Raw genomic sequence first — 18,182 nt, 5'->3', positions numbered from 1 at the left:
CATTACAGCTGCCAAGGCATTCAGGAATCCATCACAGAGGTGTCGTCTGTACCAAGCTGGTTGCTGGAGTGGAGGGAACAGTTTTGGATGAGCAAGGTGCACGTGGTGAGGGTAACTTTCCTGTTTGTTCCTCACCATCTTTGCACACACGGGAGTCAACCCTTGTAACTTTCCTGTTTGTTCCTCACCATCTTTGCACACACAGGAGTCAACCCTTGTTGATTGGACAGAGAAGATCAGCAGGAAGAGGGGTATCCTTCTCCAAAGGGCTTTGATCATCAGCTCTTGGGGAAGCCTCTTCTCCCCCTTTTCCCATTTTACTTAATGTTTTTGAGCAAAGCAGTCCGTGCATTGACAACAGCTTTGAAGGCATCCTCACTGCCAGGGGCCATGCATTTATCGGGATGAAGCAGCACTGCCAGCTTTCGATAGGCCTTGTTCACCTCATCCCTGAAAGAAAGACAAGAGCTGAGTCAGAGTTGTGGCCATGGTTATCGGCATCAAAAGCAAGCAGGACATTGGGGACTGGTACTGTGGAGGGACTAAACTGGGGAAGGGAATATGTATTTTGGCTCCACCCACTGGCTCGTGGATTCTGGCTTCTGGCAATAACAGCCTCAATAAAATGTACTGATGTTATTTAAATAAATGAAATGTAAACACATTTGTAGTGTGCTTTTGAATGTTAGGAGCACTTTATGTACATTCCTACTTACAAAAGCCCTGCAAAGTAGATCAGTGTTACCCTTATACTGCAGATGGAAAGAACAGTAAGAGAGAGTAGCTTGCCTTACGCCACCTAATGACACTGTGGCAGAGGCAAGAATTAAACCAAGTACTTCCTGTTTTAGCTGGATTCAGAAAAGGAAGAGGCACTAGAGATCATATTGCAAATTTATGGTGGTTATTGGAACTTACGAGAGAATTTCAGAAGAAAATCAGCTTATGCTTCATAGATTATAGAAAATTTTTTCACTGTGTGGAACATGAAAAACTATGGTTGGTTTTAAAAGAAATGGATGTGCCACAATATCTGATTGTGCATCAAAACAATCTGTTCTCTGAACAAGAGGCGACTGTTAGGACAGAATATGGAGAAACAGAATGGATCCCAATTGGCAAAGGTGTCAGACAAGTATGTTTTTTATCTCACTATCTCTTCAATCTGTATGAAAAACTTATCATGATAGTTGGATTTGATTTAGATGAAGGTTTAATGAAATTGGTGAAAATAACATTAACAATTTGAGATATGCAGATGACACAACATTACTGGCAGAAAACAGTGAAGACTGGGAACAAGTCCTGATGAAAGCTAAAGCAGAAAGTACCAAAGCAGGATTACAACTGAACATCAAAAAGACAAAAGTTATGAATACTGAGGAATTACACAACTTTACAGTTGATGATGAAGAAAGTGAAATTATTAAAAGATTTTCTATTCCTTGGCTCAATCATCAACCAAAAGCAACTAAGAAATTAGAAGGAGACAGACTGGGAAGGGCAGCCATGAAGGAGCTAGAAAACATCATTAAGTGTAAGGATGTGTTGCTGGCGACCAAGATCAAGATAACTCATACTGTAGTATTCCCCATTGCTATGTATGGGCGTGAAAGTTAGACAATGATAAAAGCCAACAGGAAGATAGTTGATTCATTTGAACTGTGGTGTGAGAAGTTTTATGGATACAATGGACCGCAAAAAAGACAAATAAGTGGGTTCGACATTCAAGCCTGAATTCTCCCCAGAAGCTAAAATGACGAAACTGAGGCAATTGTACTTTGGTCACATTATGAGAAATCAAGACTTTCTGGAAAATACAATAATGCTAGGTAAAGCTGAAGGCAGCAGGAAATGGATGGATTGATTCAATAAAGGAAGCCACAACCCTCAGTTTGTAAGACCTGAGCAAGGCTTTAAACTATAGGACATTTTGAAGGTCATTAATTCATAGGGTTGACTTGATGGCATTTAAGAAACACATACTTCCTGATTCAGTTTAGTCTCATTGTTACTATTCTACAGTAGCTCTTGTAATTCATAAACAAGGGATTGAGCCTAGGACTTTCTGTATGCAAAGCAGGCACTCTACCCCTAAGCCTTTCGACTGCTGTAGTAGCAACTAGGAAACTAAGCAGTGCCATGGCGGCCAGTCTGCTCTGCTGTGTTCTCTTTTCCTTGGATGACAGGGTGGGGCTAGAAGCCAACGGTCCATGAGATGCTCAAACATTAATGAAGACCTGGTAGTGGTGATGAGTTATGGACACCGGTAGCCACAGTGAGCATCAGAGAAAGGTGTGGTCATTGGCAATGGGAAGGTTGTGACAGACTGGTCACAGCCACCTGAGTACAAAAAGGAATTACTGCTGGTCAAAACTGCCACATGAAGAAACCAGCTCCTCCTCAGTATCTCCAACAAATCTTTCCCTTCGCAGCTACCAAACCCACGGCTTTGTCCACAGTCTCCTCCCTCTCTCCTCAGCCCTAATTCTCCCAGCTGGACATTCTTCCGGGCTTCATATGCCAGCATGGATTACTTGTCTAAAGGCCAGAACCTTTGTTACCTTGTAGCCCCTGGCTTGACACCCAGCATGTCCCAGCTGTCCTTGCTGCTGCGGATCCTCCGGATGGTGTCAGCTTGCTCTTTGGTAAAACTGATGCTCATGGTGGCTGTGGGGCGCTTTCCACCATTGTCACACAAATCAACAATAGCGGAGTAGAAGGTCTGCAAGCAAGCAGAAGGTGGTTAGCACAGTTTGGTATGAGGCTGTTGCTGAACAATCCTGATTTCGTCAACCAGACCAAGTTCAAAGCCTTCTCCATATCGTCCTGCTATTACTACTTCCTCTCTTGGACTCCCCTTAGTCTCCGCATGTGGCTGAGGTGGGGGGGGGACTAATATGTTGCAACAGTGGGTCTTATTTATTCATGTATAATCTTACTTATTCACTGTATAATCTGTCCTATTTTAAAAGCTCAAGGTGGGTACCAAGACCATAAAACCTCGTTAAATACCAATAAAAACAGAATAAAATTCAAGCAGTAATTGACAGGGCCAAGGGCCATGCATGGTTGCAACTCTTGTGCTACAAAGATAAAATGTAGAAGGGGAGAACGTTGTGAGCCACTTTGGGTCCCCATGGAGAAAAGTGGGGAATAAAATAAAATAATAAAATAAAAAGGAACATTCCTAGGAGTACACAGGAGAGAACCTTCAGCCAGCCTGGGCTGGGGGAAAGGCTGCTGCAGAGAAGGCTGCTCACTTCAGCCTGGAATCTAAAATGGAGATAGGTCAGGAAGATGTTAACACTGTGGTATGCATCCCCTGAGCTCAGTTTGAGAGCTGGTGTGGCACACTAGTTAGACTGTCAGACTAGGACTGGGATAACCGGGTTTGAATCCATGCTCTGTCATGGAAGCTTGTGCCCTTGGGCCCGTCACAATCTCTCAACCTAACCTACCTGACAAGGTTGTTGCTGTGGGGATAAATGGGGGGTGGGAGACATTGCAATAAGCTGCTTTGGGTACTGATTAAGGAAAAAAGGGGGATATAAATAAAAAATAAGCATACCCAAATACAAGAAGCATCGTTTGCAACACCCGCAGAAGATCCATCTGACTGTAAGAAGGTTCAATTCGCTGCCACCTCCCCCCAGCCTCAAAACAGGCAGTGGCGGAAGATTCCTCCTGTTGGCTGCCCCCACACTGCAGCAGCACAGTCAGGAGCCCTCAGCCAACTGGGTGGGAGCTGAAGCAGCAGAAAGGGTCCATTCAGGGGGAGGAACCAGGGCTTGGAGAAGCAAAAATGGAGGAAACACCAAAAAGCGGAGGAAAAAGCAGGAGAAGGAAAACCAGAAGCTGATGAAAGAGCTTATCATGGTAGCCCAACACATTTTGGGTTTGCAAGACTTTTTAAAGAATTCTTTCACACAATGAAACCTCCTGAGCTGCCACTGAAATAAATAGATTAAAAGTGAGCCCAAAGCATTCATTCATGGAGAAGGCTGATTTCTCTGTCTCTGCATGATTCACAGTTCTGGCCTTGCTTCCTTCTATTTAGTCTCCCTGGGGTATGGGGTTGCCAACTCCAGGTTGGGAAATTCCTGGAGTTTTGGGAGATGGAGACTTGGGAGGCTGGGGTTTGGGGACAAAACGGACCTCAGCAGAGTATAATGCCATAGAGTCCATCCTCCAAAGCAGCCATTTCTTCCAGGGGAACTGATCTCTTTCATCCAGAGATCAGTTGTGATTCCAGGAAATCTCCAGGCCCCACCTGGAGGCTGGTAACCCTACTGGAGTGGGTGAGGAAATTCAGCTGTGGCTTTGGGAGCGATTACCCCATTTTATCACTCCCAAAGTAGAAGACTACCAGAATTAACTAACCTAGGAAGATGCTGTTTCTTCTGTCTCTTTGTGAGTCCTTCCAATGAAGTAATCCACCTAGATCAGTGATTCATGCAAAAACACAGGGGATGTGTTCCAAGAAGCATGGAAGGATAGTTTTTCATCTTACACATTCTAAAAGTAAACCTTTTGGGGTATAAGAGGGATGAGTGATGCCAATTTTAAATCAGAAAGAACATAACAGAAAGGCCCCTGCCAGAAATAATCCAAAAGGAAGAGGGAGAAAATGAACAAAGCTACAGAATAGTTAGAATCCAGCAGAGACAGACTAAATGGTCAGCCATGAACCTCACTGGGTTATCATGAAAACAAAAAGGGAGAGGGAAGGTCCACGTATACCACCTGGAGCCCTGAGGACAGGTGGGATAAAATGTAAATAAATAAAATCCCAGCAGAATCAATTCTGCTTCAATGTTACGTTAACTAAGAGTTTCCAGGCTGTTAGGCTGACAGAAATGGAAACACCTCTCATATACAGGCCCCAAAACACCACTTTAGAGAGTTTTCATTATGGAGAGCTTAGAGCATGCCAATCACTGGAAGCCAAAATGAAGAACTGTTGAAGGAGTGCCACTTTGGCATATCAGTTCGTACCTGGAACATCTCGTTGATTCCCTCTCCAGTCTGCGCTGAGGTCTCAAAATAAAGGAAACCCCTGCTTTCCGCCCATAGTCGCCCTTCACTCTCATCAACAGAACGGAGCTTGGCACAATCAACCTGAAACACAAGTGAGAGAAGATCATGAGCCTGCTTTCCAGATGACCTTTGTGAGAAGGACCCAAGGTCCTACGCATCTGAGTCACACAACAGACCATCTGCAGGACTCAGATTTTACCACCCAGGTATAATTGTACCACAATTGCAGAGACAGAGCAACTGTCAAATATCAGAGAATTCATAAGTATTTCCAGCCCTCATCATTGCAGAGATATTTTACCATACCATAATCCAAAGCTTGACAAATTCCAGGTGCCAAGTTGGCATGGTGCATAGAAATTGCATCATGGTGGCTGCCAACAGCTCTTAACGATGCCCTCTTCTCCAGCCATGACTGAAGGGAGTTGGCTAGCTTTGGAAACCTCTGTTCAGAGGGGATATTTGTGGCATGAAAAGATATAATGTAGTATTCACAGTGCAATTAATGCACTTTAAATAATGGAAGCTGGAGGCCTGCTCTCTTGAGAACATCTTCACTGAATCTAACAGGCCCTTGGGTATATCTTTAATCATCCTCTGTGTTCTATTTGGCTTTGTTTTCTACAGTTCTGCAAAAATAGATGTTTTATATATGAGTTAAAGCGTAGCTTGTTGTGATAGAGATGACAACTGGGGTTACCCATATATTTATTTATTTACTATAGCACTTTTCTCACAAAGCAGCGTGTAAAGAGGCGGGGATTCAAATGTTTCCTGCTTCTTCTGAACTCTTTCTGAGCAGAAGAAAGGCTTTTTAAAATCCCGGCTTGGATTTCCCCCACCCCCTTCTTTCAGATTGCTCCATTTTTTGTTCTTAAAATGCTTTTTTTATGCGGCAATTGGGTTTGGGGGGGAAATCTTCTCTCACAGTGAGCGCTGTGAAGTAAGCCAATTACAAAGCAGCATTTAAAGGGGCGGGACTTGATTTGAGTTTGGAGGCGGCTGGTACAGAGATTCCCAACTGGAAAGTGTGGGTCCAGTCAGCAACGAACCTCAGGTAAAACTCCCATGCATAAATGACCATAGTCACACAAATCTAGGCCATGAAATCTGCACTTTATGCAAAATTAATTATAATATGCATTTTAGCCAGACTAACCTGGCATTTCTGATTTAGGGAACGTCAAACATCCTTAACCTTTTCTACCCTATGAACAGTGAAGGAGGAAGTAACAGAAAATCTTCCTACATGACTACTTGCCATTGTGATATGATTAACATCAAAGAAGCTATCTGCAGTTTACCAAAGACAATCAAGCAGTGGGACTTTTGGATTCTTTGTACATATTGTGACCCAGAGCAAAATGCCTGAAACACAGACTCTATTATTTCAAATAACCTAAGCTTTCATGCATAAATAATATAACAATTGGTTCTTCCCTTCTAATGAATTGCATTATTTTGTATATTTAGAAAACTATTTATCTGCCTTTCAATAAAATATTCCCAAGATGAGGAACAGCAACAAAATAACAATAATCATATCAAAAAAAATAATAAAAACAATGAAATAACACACAGCAATGGCAGGAAGTAAGTGCATCTCTAAGTGGCATATTCAGGAGTCAAAACAGAAATCCAAGATCTGGCAGATTCCTTATGGGAGATGGTTCCATAGACTTTCAGGTAACACACAGAAAAGCCACCATGGCCATCCTCACGTATTTTACAATCACAGATACTTGCCGTTAATTGTTGCTAAACCATTTGCAGCTAGAAAGCTCGACAAGAGTGTCCTAGTAGCAAAACTCTAACATGCAACTGAGTCAACAAAAATGACTAAATTGAAAAAATGAAGAAAGGGTTTTTTTAAAAAAAGTTTCCACCCTCCAGTTTCCTAAAACCCATCCACAAGATTGGATCAATCAACCAATATTAAGGCCAACAATAGCCAGATAGATATTCCCAAACAAGACGCAATGGTGGCTCTAATCCATCATCACTTGCCTCCATATGTATGAACTCTAGGCACACTTTAAGGCTCCATTAATTTGTCTGATCATTTTTTAAAGTCCATAATTCACATTAGTAGAGTCTCCCTACTAAACAGTGCTCTATGATTTGAAGGTCTCTGCTAAAGAACAATGTTTTAAGCAGAGATTTTCTACATTTTATGCTCCTCTTGAGTTACCTTGTTGGCACACACCACAAACACGATGTTTTCCATGTTTCCATGTGGTCCGAGTTCCTGTTTCATCTCAGCAAGCCATGAGTCGAGAGCATCAAATGACTCCTTCTGCCCAACATCGTATACTAAGATCACCCCCTGGGTGTCTTTATAAAACTCATTGCGCACCTATGCAGAGGATAGAAACAAAGAAGCTGGTTACTCTGGACCATCAGGATGCTCTAAAGAAAAGAACTGACCACAAGTACCATAAACCACTGGTGCATGAGTTTGGAGTTTACAAGAAAGTCTCCTATAACATGCACCAATCCAACACAGACATAGGACTGACAGCTGTGTTAGCATCTATTCTGAATCGAAAGCAGCACTGGATGAACATGGTAATCTCACACCATAATGTTTGTTCTTGAAATGGTGCAATTTGCTGGAGAATGGGCAGAAGAAGGAGATAAGCAGATGTGTCTCCTCTGTCTAGAAATAAGGGGATATGATCACTTTATACATAATTATGGTTTTACACAGACAATATAGAATATTTTAGCATGACAGAATGGATGACAAACATGAACTATAAAAAAGGAAGGAAATTTAAGACCAAATTCATTATTTTTTGCTCCGATTGGTTGCATCAGTCCCACTCTCTCCAATTTTTAAAAGATAATCATATAAAAATAGGGTACCACAGGATAAGCATAACCTGTCTATGAACTATAGCTGGACATTTGCTACATGTTTCCACATAATATCCAACCTACAACTGCTATGATTGCAAGCCAATATAAAAATTAGCCACAGTTCTGCAACTCATGATATGATAGATGACAATGGGTAGCCATGTTAGTCTGTCACTAGCAGTAGAAAAGAGCAAGAATCCAGTAGCACCTTAAAGACTAACAAAATTTCTGGCAAGGTATGAGCTTTAGTGAGCCATAGCTCACTTCTTTAGATTCAGCTAGAATGTCATTCTACCTATCCTTAAATTGAGACAAGTGAATTAGACACACAATGGCAATGAAAATGTCAAAAGCAGGTAAATGACATTAGCAGGCAATATTGGATTAGGTGTGATATGCAGAGGGGTAGTAGGCGTGGAGAAATTAGCATTGGTAATGAGACAGGAATCCCAGATCTCTATTCAGTCCAGGAGAATGCATAGTCTTGAGCTTCATTATTAGTTGTAATTCAGCAGTCTCTCTTTCTAATCCCCCTTTGAAACCCCTTTGTAAGAGAACTGCTACTCTTAAATCAGCAACGGAATGTCCTGAAAGGTTAAAATGTCCCCCCACTGGTTTCTGAATGTTGTGGTTTCTGATGTCAGACTTATGTCCATTTAATCTTTGTTGCAGGGACTGGCCTATTTGTCCAATGTAGAGGGTGGAAGGGCATTGCTGGCATGTGATGGCATAAATCACGTTAGAAGATGAACAGGAGTATGAACCTGAGATAGTATGGCTGACGTTGCTGGGCCCAGCGATGGTGTTGCTAGGATCTATATGAGAGCAAAGTTGGCACCTTGTTACAGGCCTTGGTACTGGTCTCCATGTTACTGTTAAGTAGTTTATCATTGCGGGTGAGAAGTTGTTTTAGATTAGCAGGCTATCTGTAAGCAAGAAAGGGTTGGCCCCTTTATCATGATATGATAATGACGTGGGTCTCAGCAATTAACAAACATTGTTTATTTTAATGTATATCCAACACAGGCACTGGAATGGCAACTATGTTAGCATCTGTATTGAGTCAAGAACAGTGTTGGGCACATGGAAGTCCCATGTAGTGTCTACTTAGACTCACAACAGCTCTCCAGGATCTCAAGCAGAGAAAGCTGCTACCTGGGATCCTTTAACAGGAGAGGCTAAAACTTGATTTCCAGTCCCATTCTTGGCCTACAAACCATGAAGCCATCTAGATTCCCAGAGCCAGAAATCTCCAGTTCTGAGCCTTGGCTACATCAACACCCATTATTTTCTCCCTTACCTCATAGAAGAAGGGGTGCCCAGCCATATCAAAGATGTTCACTTTAATTTCTCTGTCCCGGACCTGCACTCTGAAAGAAAAAGGGAGGAAACCATCAGATCCAAAAACAAGAGCTCAAAGCTCCTTCTCACTCTTTTTTTTAAAGACGCAGTCAACAATTAAGTACTGCCGACTAGGAAAGGAGACACCAGCACTGATGAATTCTGCTATATTTTAAAATTGGACAAGATCATCTGAGAAGCGCGCTGATAACTCTAAAAAGGAGCTGGGGAATGAAATACAAAATCAACTAGAAAACATACTTTCCATTTCTTTTCACCGAGGCTTTCACTACCATCACAGTAACAGCTGGATTGACATTCAAAATCTTCTCTATGTGACGTGCTCCAACCATCCCCCAAGGATACATTTGCATGGAGAACATAATATGCATCACAAGATTCTCACAGATATAGCAGCAGTTCCTGAGCAGCGATTTCTGCCATCATGGTTGCAGAATCACTGACCATCACAGTCATGCATCTCAATCAGAGCATGGTTTTTAATCTCTCTGTTTCACACATTTGTACATGTGTGCATTTCCCCTTGGTTCTCACATTGGATTTTCTGTTATTACAGCTGCGGTGCGAGTTTGTTGTCTGTCACAAGAAAAGGGTACTCACTTGGTGACGCCATAATCAATGCCAATTGTTGCAAGGTACTTGGGCACAAATCTCTTCTCACAGTATCGCTTTATAATACAGCTCTAAAAACAACAACAGATAATTTTATCCAATTGGCCAAATTGTCTATTCATCCCCAACCAATGCCTTCTGAAGTCTGCAAAGATTATTTCTGATCTTTAAAAAAAAATATCCTGCTTGAACATATGACCAATCAGTCTTTTACATTTAAACAACTGAAAACAAAATGTACGTACAACCCAAAACATTGAATCCTCCCATTTTGAAACACTACACGCTGCCAAAAATTTAGATGACAGTTTCCTCTCATTGCTTTAGACACTGCTCTGGAAACAAGGGGAAACAAACAATATCTTATTTCTGCTCTCTCTTTTTTGACTGCATCTTGTTTGCAGGTTTATGTGAGAGATTAGGGGAAGGGGGCATGCCTTGCTTTGATTGCAGAAGGCCCCACATTCAATCCCTGACATCTCCATCAGAAATGAGGCAAATGATAACCAGGGTCAAATCTTTTCTGTAATACCTTCTAAATTTCTTCTGTAGTTCATTGGACCTTTCCCATATTCTACACAAGACATTTCAGCCCCAGGAGTTCAGATCATCCAACAGTGCCCCCTGAGTGCCTGTCATTGTCTGATGTTAGGTTGGCTGGACAATAGGCAATCAAAATAATCAAAGGGTAGAAGCACCTTCCAACATGGAAAGGATAAGGAGTTTTGGAGCATTTTAGTTTAAAAACAACTAAAGGGACCCATGATAAAGATTTATAAAATTATGCACTGGCAGTGAATTCCACAATTTAATTAATCAGTTTCATTGGGTGCCTCCCAAATTTTAGCATTATGAGAGACAATGGGAAAGCTCTCTCTACCCACTTTCTCCACCCCATGCATAATTTTATAAACCTCTATCATTTTCACTCTTGGCCATCATAGAAAGGTGCATTTCTTCACTCAAAGCACAGTTAACTTGTGGAATTCACTGCCACATGATATAGCGGCAATCACCAAGTGAATACCGGAGGTGGGGGGAGGCGGGGCTGTCGGGCTACTGTGTGAAATAAGATGTTGGACTAGAAGGGCCATTGATCTGAACCATCAGGCATAAAATGTTAAGAAGCAAGGCCTTCTCAGCAGTGGTGCCTTTGCTATGGAACTTGAAGAAGAAGAATTGGTTTTCGTATGCTGACTTTCTATACCTTTTAAGGAGAATCAAACCAGTTTACAATCTCCTTCCCTTCCTCTCCCCACAACAGATCCCTTGTGAGGTAGGTGGGGCTGAGACAGTTCGGAGAGAACCGTGACTAGCCCAAGGGCATCCAGCAGGCTTCATGTGTAGGAGTGGGGAAACCAACCTGGTTCACCAGATTAGAGTCTGCAGCTCATGTGGCGGAGTGGGGAATCAAATCCAATTCTTCAGATTAGAGTCTACCGCTCTTAACCACTACACCATGCTGGGAGACGCATTTGGAGGTTTTATAGAATCAACAGAACCCATGTTTTAGAAGCTTTAATGTGTGTAAGAACACACATGAAACTGCCCTATATTGACTCAGAGACTTGGGCCATCAAAGTCAATACTGTTTATTTAGACTGACAACGGCTCTCCAGGGTCTCAAGGCAGACCTGTTTCACATCACCTACTGTCAGATCCTTTAACTGGAGATGCTGGGGATTGAAACTGGGTCCTTCTGCATGCCAAGCAGCTGCTCTATCACTAAGTCATGGAATTTCATTCCAGTTCCATGTTATTTTTATGGGAACCTGCTTCTGGTATGGCTTTATAATTATGATTAGTACAGTTGTTATTTTTACTTGCTTTACTTGAAATGTGTTCATTTGTTTTTTTCGTTGTTTTTCACTCTGAGGCTTTCAAAACATGGCAAAATATACAATGGGAAAAAAAGTGGAAGGAAGAGAAGAAGAAGAGTTGGTTTTTCTACCCCGCTTTTCTCTACTTTTAAGGAGTCTCAAAGCGGCTTGCAATCACAATCCCTTCCTCTCTCCACAGCAGACAACTTGTGAGGCAGGTGGGGCTGTGAGAGTTCTGAGAGGACTGTGACTAGCCCCAAGGTCACCCAGCAGGCTTCATATGGAGGAGTGGGGAGTCGAACTCAGTTCTCCAGGTTAAAGTCCGCTGCTTTGAACCACCACTCCACACTGTCTGCCAATCCGCCTGCCACTTCTGTTTCATTTCCCCCTCTGCATTTTGGTTGTTTATTGTTCAGATTTGACTGCATAATCCATTTAGGGTACTTTTCAGGAGAAACCCAGGATATAAATGTTTTAAATTAAAGATAAAAAGTAAATAACAAATGTCCGGGCTGGGAGCTCAGCTCCCGTCAGGCTTGTGTCTCATCCTCCACCAACCGACTTCAACTGTCATAATACCGCGTATCACATAGGCACACCGGATTGGTTCCTCACCAAGTCACTCAGCATCCCGAGGACCAATAAGGCGCCTTCACACCTGCCCTCCCTTTACCTTGCCAACCTCCGCGTTGCCCATGGAGATGACTTTGATCCTCAACGTTTTGCGCGATTCCTTTCGCTTCGCCTCCATATCCGCGCGGAGGCGACCCGCCTCTTTAGCCAACGCTGGATCCGATTCAGGGAGCCCCAGCCGGGCCGCCGCACGGACCGCCCACCCGGGTCTTCTTTGCCGCTCCCTTGCCTCCCATGGTCCCGGCACTTGACGCTGCTACCGCCGCTACTGCCAGAGCTGGACAGCGCTCCGCCAGTCTGGGAGATGTCGCGAGAACTGGGAAAGAGCGCTCTGCGCGCACGCGAGAGCTAGGGGATCTCGCGAGACTGAGCCAGAGTGGTCAAAGCTGTCTCAGATGTAACGGGGCGGGCGGGACAGCTGAGATGCTCTTTTAGCTGTTGAGGCTGGAGAGAAACAGGGAAGGGGCGTGGCAGGCATAAACCCTAAAGACTAGCCTTGGCTGTTCACCAAAGTTTGTAGTGTGTTGGAGAGAGGGAATTGCGATCGAACAAGCAGAAATGCTGCCAGGTGCATGAGGGTCTGCCCTCTCTTTAACAATCTGCATGGCTTGAAAAGCAGACTGAAGTTTCATATAGCCGTTTTGCAGGCTGAAGTGGTAAATGCCGGTGGGGGTTTTTAAAATAGTGATGCGGTTCAAGCCATGTGTAAATATAAAAACTTGGAGATTGGTCTGTACTACTGTGGATAGTTTGCTGCAGGTTGGCTCCTGTTGTCTTGTTTTGCATTGTTTAATGGGGCATGTTAAAACTGATGCTTTGCTTCAGTTCCTGTTTTTTTTTTTTTTTTTGGGGATCTACAACCCAAATCCTATTTCATTGTTTATTGAATGTCCCATCTCGTTGATTGTATTGACTCAATCTGGGCAATCTGCCTCGAAGTCCCAGTGAGAAAGGCAGACTATAAACAATGTAAATAAATAAGTCTTAACGGTGACTCTTACTAGGGCCATATTTAGCCCAAGAGTAATCTACAAATCTGGAAGGGGGATTCAGAACTTCAGGGAGCAAAGGGTGAACATTCAGGATTTTAGGCAGCCCTTCCTCTCCACCAACAATTGTTTCTCACGGCCATTAGAAGAGACTTTTTTATAGCACTGACCCTGCCCTGACGATAAAATCCTAAAATTTCCTAGATCGTTAAAGTGGCACACAGTAAACAGAAATTAAACTTGATATTATGGAGTTGGCTGATAGCCATCAGGCATGAAAGTCTTATTGAATGTATGCCTGAGATTTTTGTGTTGTGGGCATATATTATTTATTAGTTAATTTATTTGCTGCTTGTCTGGAGAATGAGCTTAAGAAAGTTTACAAAACAAAAGATAAACATACCTGTGTTAATAAAGGTCCTTTGTCTGGAGTGTTGAGAAGGGGAAGGGTGGTTTTATTTAGGGTAGTTTTTATTTTATTTAGGGTGGTTAAAACAAAATCGGACTGTGAAGAGCTCCAGAAGGACCTCTGCATACTGGAAGAATGGGCATTAAAATGGCAAATGAGATTCAATGTGAGTAAGTGTAAAGTGATGCATATTGGGGCAAAAAATCCCAACTTCACACATACACTGATGGGATCTGTGCTGGCAGCGACAGACCAAGAAAGGGATCTTGGGGTGGTAGTGGATAGCTCAATGAAGATGTCAACCCAGCGTGCGGCTGCTGTAAAAAAGGCAAATTCCATGCTGGCTATAATTAGACGAGGAATAGAGAATAAAACTGCTGATATCATACTGCCCTTGTACAAATCTATGGTGAGACCACACTTGGAATACTGTGTACAGTTCTGGTCACCACACCTAAAAAAGGATATTACAGAGCTTGAGCAGAAAAGAGCAACCAAAATGATTAGGGGACTAGAGCAACTGTCCTATGGGGACGGGTTAAGACGCTTAGGGCTGTTTAGCTTGGAAAGAAGGCAGCTGAGGGGAGACATGATAGAGGTCTATAAAATTATGCATGGTTTGGAGAGAGTGGACAGGGAGAAGTTTTTCCCCTTCTCCCATAATACTAGAACACGGGGTCATCTGCTAAAGCTGGAGGGTGAGAGATTCAAAATAGATAAAAGGAAGTATTTTTTCACACAATGCATAGTTAAATTGTGGAACTCCCTGCCCCAGGATGTGGTGATGGCTGCCAGCTTGGAGGGCTTTAAGAGGGGAGTGGACATATTCATGGAGGAGAAGGGTATTCATGGCTGTTAGTTAGAATGGATATTAGTCATGCTGCATACCTATTCTCTCTAGTATCAGAGGAGCATGCCTATTATTTTGGGTGCGGTGGAACACAGGATGGTGCTGCTGCACTCGTCTTGTTAGTGGCTTCCTAGAGGCACCTGTTTGGCCACTGTGTGAACAGACTGCTGAACTTGATGGGCCTTGGTCTGATCCAGCAGGGCCTTTCTTATGTTCTTATGACTGTGCACTATATGTAGTATGTACTATCTGTTGCTGTATGTATTACTATGTAATTTCTGAATTGTTTAATGTGCTATGTTGTTACTTATGCTTTGTTTCAGATTTCTTCTTGACTTCAGATTTTTCTAATCCTATTACATTGTTTATGGGATGACCCATTTGTTAATTGTACTGATTTACACTGTGTAATCTGCCTTGAGTTTCAGAAAGGTGGGCAGTAAATAAAATTTTAAAAATTACTTGGTGGGAAGAATTGGAAAATGGGTTTTGTTGTTGCTGTAATATGGATTAATGTGGCTACCTTTCTGGAATTCAATAATATAGATGTCCTAATGTACTTGTTAAACTTTGGAAAGGGTGTGTAAATTTCCCTTTTCCAGAAACATCAGATTTTCTTGTTTGTGTGTGTGTGGGGGGGTTGTTTCTAGATTTCATTTATTTTCTAGTTACCATTATTTTGGGGAACGGGTTAGTGATTTTTATTACCTTGTGCTTTGCTGACTGCTTGGAGCTTACAGGATAGGAATGTACAAATATTTAAAATTGATCAACTGTCTGATCTTAGAAGCCTGCAATCTCAGAAGTGTGGATGTTGGATGGCATTACTGAGTGGTGAGTGGGAAGGGTTTGGGTCCCAGTTATCTGGGAGAAAGACAGGCATATAAATACTGTAAATAAATAAAGGATATGATTAGAGAGTTCCTCTTCACATCTGTAGAAGAACAATAATTCGGTCTTGAACCTTTTTCACATAGGTTATGTGCTTCATGTTCAATGCTGTTAGGAAGTGGTTTTTTCCTGCTTTCCCATAGTGCTGTGGTCATTCCTTGGTTTTATCCAGCTTGGTTTTATCCAGTCTTTCTCAAACCTGCTCTGCTGCAGAGCTCTGGGAAAGATTGCAATAAAGCCTAGATGACTGCCATGTTAGTGGGAAAAGTTAGATTTTCCAGACTATGGCAGCCATTTTCCATGACCCATCGGGAGGGTTGCTTTTTAATCTGCAATTGAATGTGTTATATCTTTATGACGTTGTAACAATATGTGTGGGAGGTTTTCTGAATTCCTATCTTTCACATTCCATATCTCATTGCCAATGGTGTGTGTGGGGGTAGCTACTGCCAGGGGAAGGGAAACCTGCCATATGGAAGCCCTGTTGCTGCTGCTTTGTATCAGCAGCTACAGCAGCATCAGGCAAAACCATACATGTCTGTCCCTGTGTGGTAAAGCCCTTAATTGGTGGTGTGCTTCCCTACTAGTAGAACTCTAAACCCTAGCTATGCAGTGCAATAACACCATCTAGTGTATTGTTGCCAGTAATGTATCTCACGTTTCTCAACGCCAGCATTCTGCTTTCAGGGAACATGACTCCCCTGATCAAGAGAAAATCAGCACTAGGGTATTTAAGCATTCTTTAATACAGTCAGCTCCCCTGACCTCTTGCTCATGCGAGTGGGGAGTAGATCACCATCAGTTTTAACTGAGTCATGGCTGCCATTCTGGACAGTACCGAGAGGAGTCTAAGTGAACTTCAGCTCTGTTTGCAGGGCCAGAAGCATAAGTGATCCATAGGATTGGGGGGATGTCTGGTTAGAAAGGGAGGTATGGAATGTCGTATAAATTCATGTATATGTAGAATGTCGACCCAGTATTAGCTGTTCCATTCCCTCCCCCATACTCACTAAGCCTTAGGTATGCACAGATGGTACAGCTGCTCTGTGATCCTTGAGTCACTAAAGCCTAGGAAACACAACTGTAAGTGGTACCATCACAGATGTGGGAATGCCTGGTGATTATCTCCCCCCTTTCCTTACCCCAGCATCATCCAGATGTGACTGGCGATCTGGGTTAGAGTAAGATTTAAAGCCTTGAGTTTTACTATTGATCTCAAAATGTATGCTTTGCTCAGCAACAATCGCCATTTGCTAAATTACTTCTTTATCACCTGGCAATAGAACTCCAAGGTGAAGAGTAGTTTTAGGAGTGCAGGCATGTATACCCTAGAATCATAGAGTTGGAAGGGGCCATTTAGGCCATCTAATCCAACCCCCTGCTTAATGCAAGATCAGCCTAGAGCAGTGGTGGCAAGTCTATGGCACGCGTGCCAGAGCGGGCACTCAGAGCCCTCTCTGTGGGCACATGCGCCGTCACCCCAGCACAGAGTTCGCCTGAGTTCGTTACTAGAAAGCCCGAGGAACACGGGGCCAGGCTGCTCCCCTACCCCTCTCCACACATGCCTGAGGGCATTTCTCGCATCACCCGCCCCTCTGCCCAGCAGCCCAATGGGAGCGCTTCCTCCCTCCCCTGTCACATGCGGCAGAGCGACTCACATGCCGGGCGGCTCACATGCGGCATGAGGGTGCGGCACGGATGGCAGCCTGTTGAGTCTGTGGCGAAGGTGATTCCCTTGGTGGGGTTGGAGAAGAGCTAGGTTGGAGGGGAGCATAGCTCACAGCATGGCATAGCTGGAGGGGAGCAGAGCGCTCGGGCCACAGTGCGGGCTTTGCGGTTAAATTGCCGTGTTGGCACTTTGCGATAAATAAGTGGGTTTTGGTTGCAGTTTGGGCACTCGGTCTCTAAAAGGTTCGCCATCACTGGCCTAGAGCATTCCTGACCTCCTCCCTAGGTAGCTGATTCCACTGTCAAACAACTCTTACTGTAAAAAATGTTTCCCTAATATCCAATCGGTACCTTTCTGCCCACAATTTAAACCCATTATTGCAAGTCCTATCCTCTGCTGCCAACAGGAACAGCTGAGGCCATGGTCAGGTCACTACATGACCAGTTTGTATAAGACATGGAATCATTTGCCATTTGTCTTGTCTTTGCACCTGTGCAGCAGTTTACATCCTTAAATGATTAACACTGGATAGACTGCATTGCTTGCTTTTTTGCTCCTGTGTGTCCCAAACCATAGGCCATTGAGAACTGATCACAGGAGCTGTTTACATGATTAGCAGACACCAGAAGCACATAGAGAACCTAAGTTGTAAGTCACAACTCAAATATATTTTTTGCCTTTTAAAAGCTGATAGTGGCACACAGGTGGTGGTGGGAGCAGGTGAAAGAAAGCAGTGTAATCGTGTGAAAAATACTGCCATCATGCTGGTTGGATACATACACACAGCTCACCAGATGATCTCCCTTGTTGAGCTGGGAGATTGAGTAGGAACAGAACAAATGCATTTAAGATTGTCTCACAGGGGACCAGGAAGGAAAGTTTATTAGCTCAACCTGCTCCTGGTGACCCTATATCTAGTGTTAGACCTACCTCATGGGCAGTTTACATTTTATTTGAATTGTTTATTTTAAATAATTGTATACCGTTTTTTCACCCAAAAGTCTCAAGGCAGTTCACACCAATTTTTAAAGAAGATCTTCCAAAT

The 18,182-nt window shown here is 43.1% G+C and overlaps 1 protein-coding gene across 1 annotated transcript; it reads right to left on the bottom strand.

Moving 5' to 3' along the window:
• Window positions 1-315: 315 nt before the first annotated feature.
• Window positions 316-12,499, bottom strand: DNAJC27 (DnaJ heat shock protein family (Hsp40) member C27). The gene is made up of 7 exons (XM_056853162.1): window positions 12,370-12,499; window positions 9,865-9,947; window positions 9,203-9,272; window positions 7,232-7,396; window positions 4,999-5,121; window positions 2,565-2,725; window positions 316-450 (listed from the first exon to the last, which is right to left on the bottom strand). The coding sequence occupies exons 1-7, from the start codon at window positions 12,445-12,447 to the stop codon at window positions 318-320; spliced, it is 813 nt and encodes a 270-aa protein (XP_056709140.1). The 5' UTR covers window positions 12,448-12,499; the 3' UTR covers window positions 316-317.
• Window positions 12,500-18,182: the final 5,683 nt, after the last annotated feature.

Source organism: Euleptes europaea, chromosome 7 (assembly GCF_029931775.1).
Source record: "Euleptes europaea isolate rEulEur1 chromosome 7, rEulEur1.hap1, whole genome shotgun sequence".
Taxonomy (NCBI): domain Eukaryota; kingdom Metazoa; phylum Chordata; class Lepidosauria; order Squamata; family Sphaerodactylidae; genus Euleptes; species Euleptes europaea.
The sequence above is the reverse complement of the archived record's forward strand: the minus strand, read 5'-3'. Positions and strand labels throughout refer to the sequence as shown.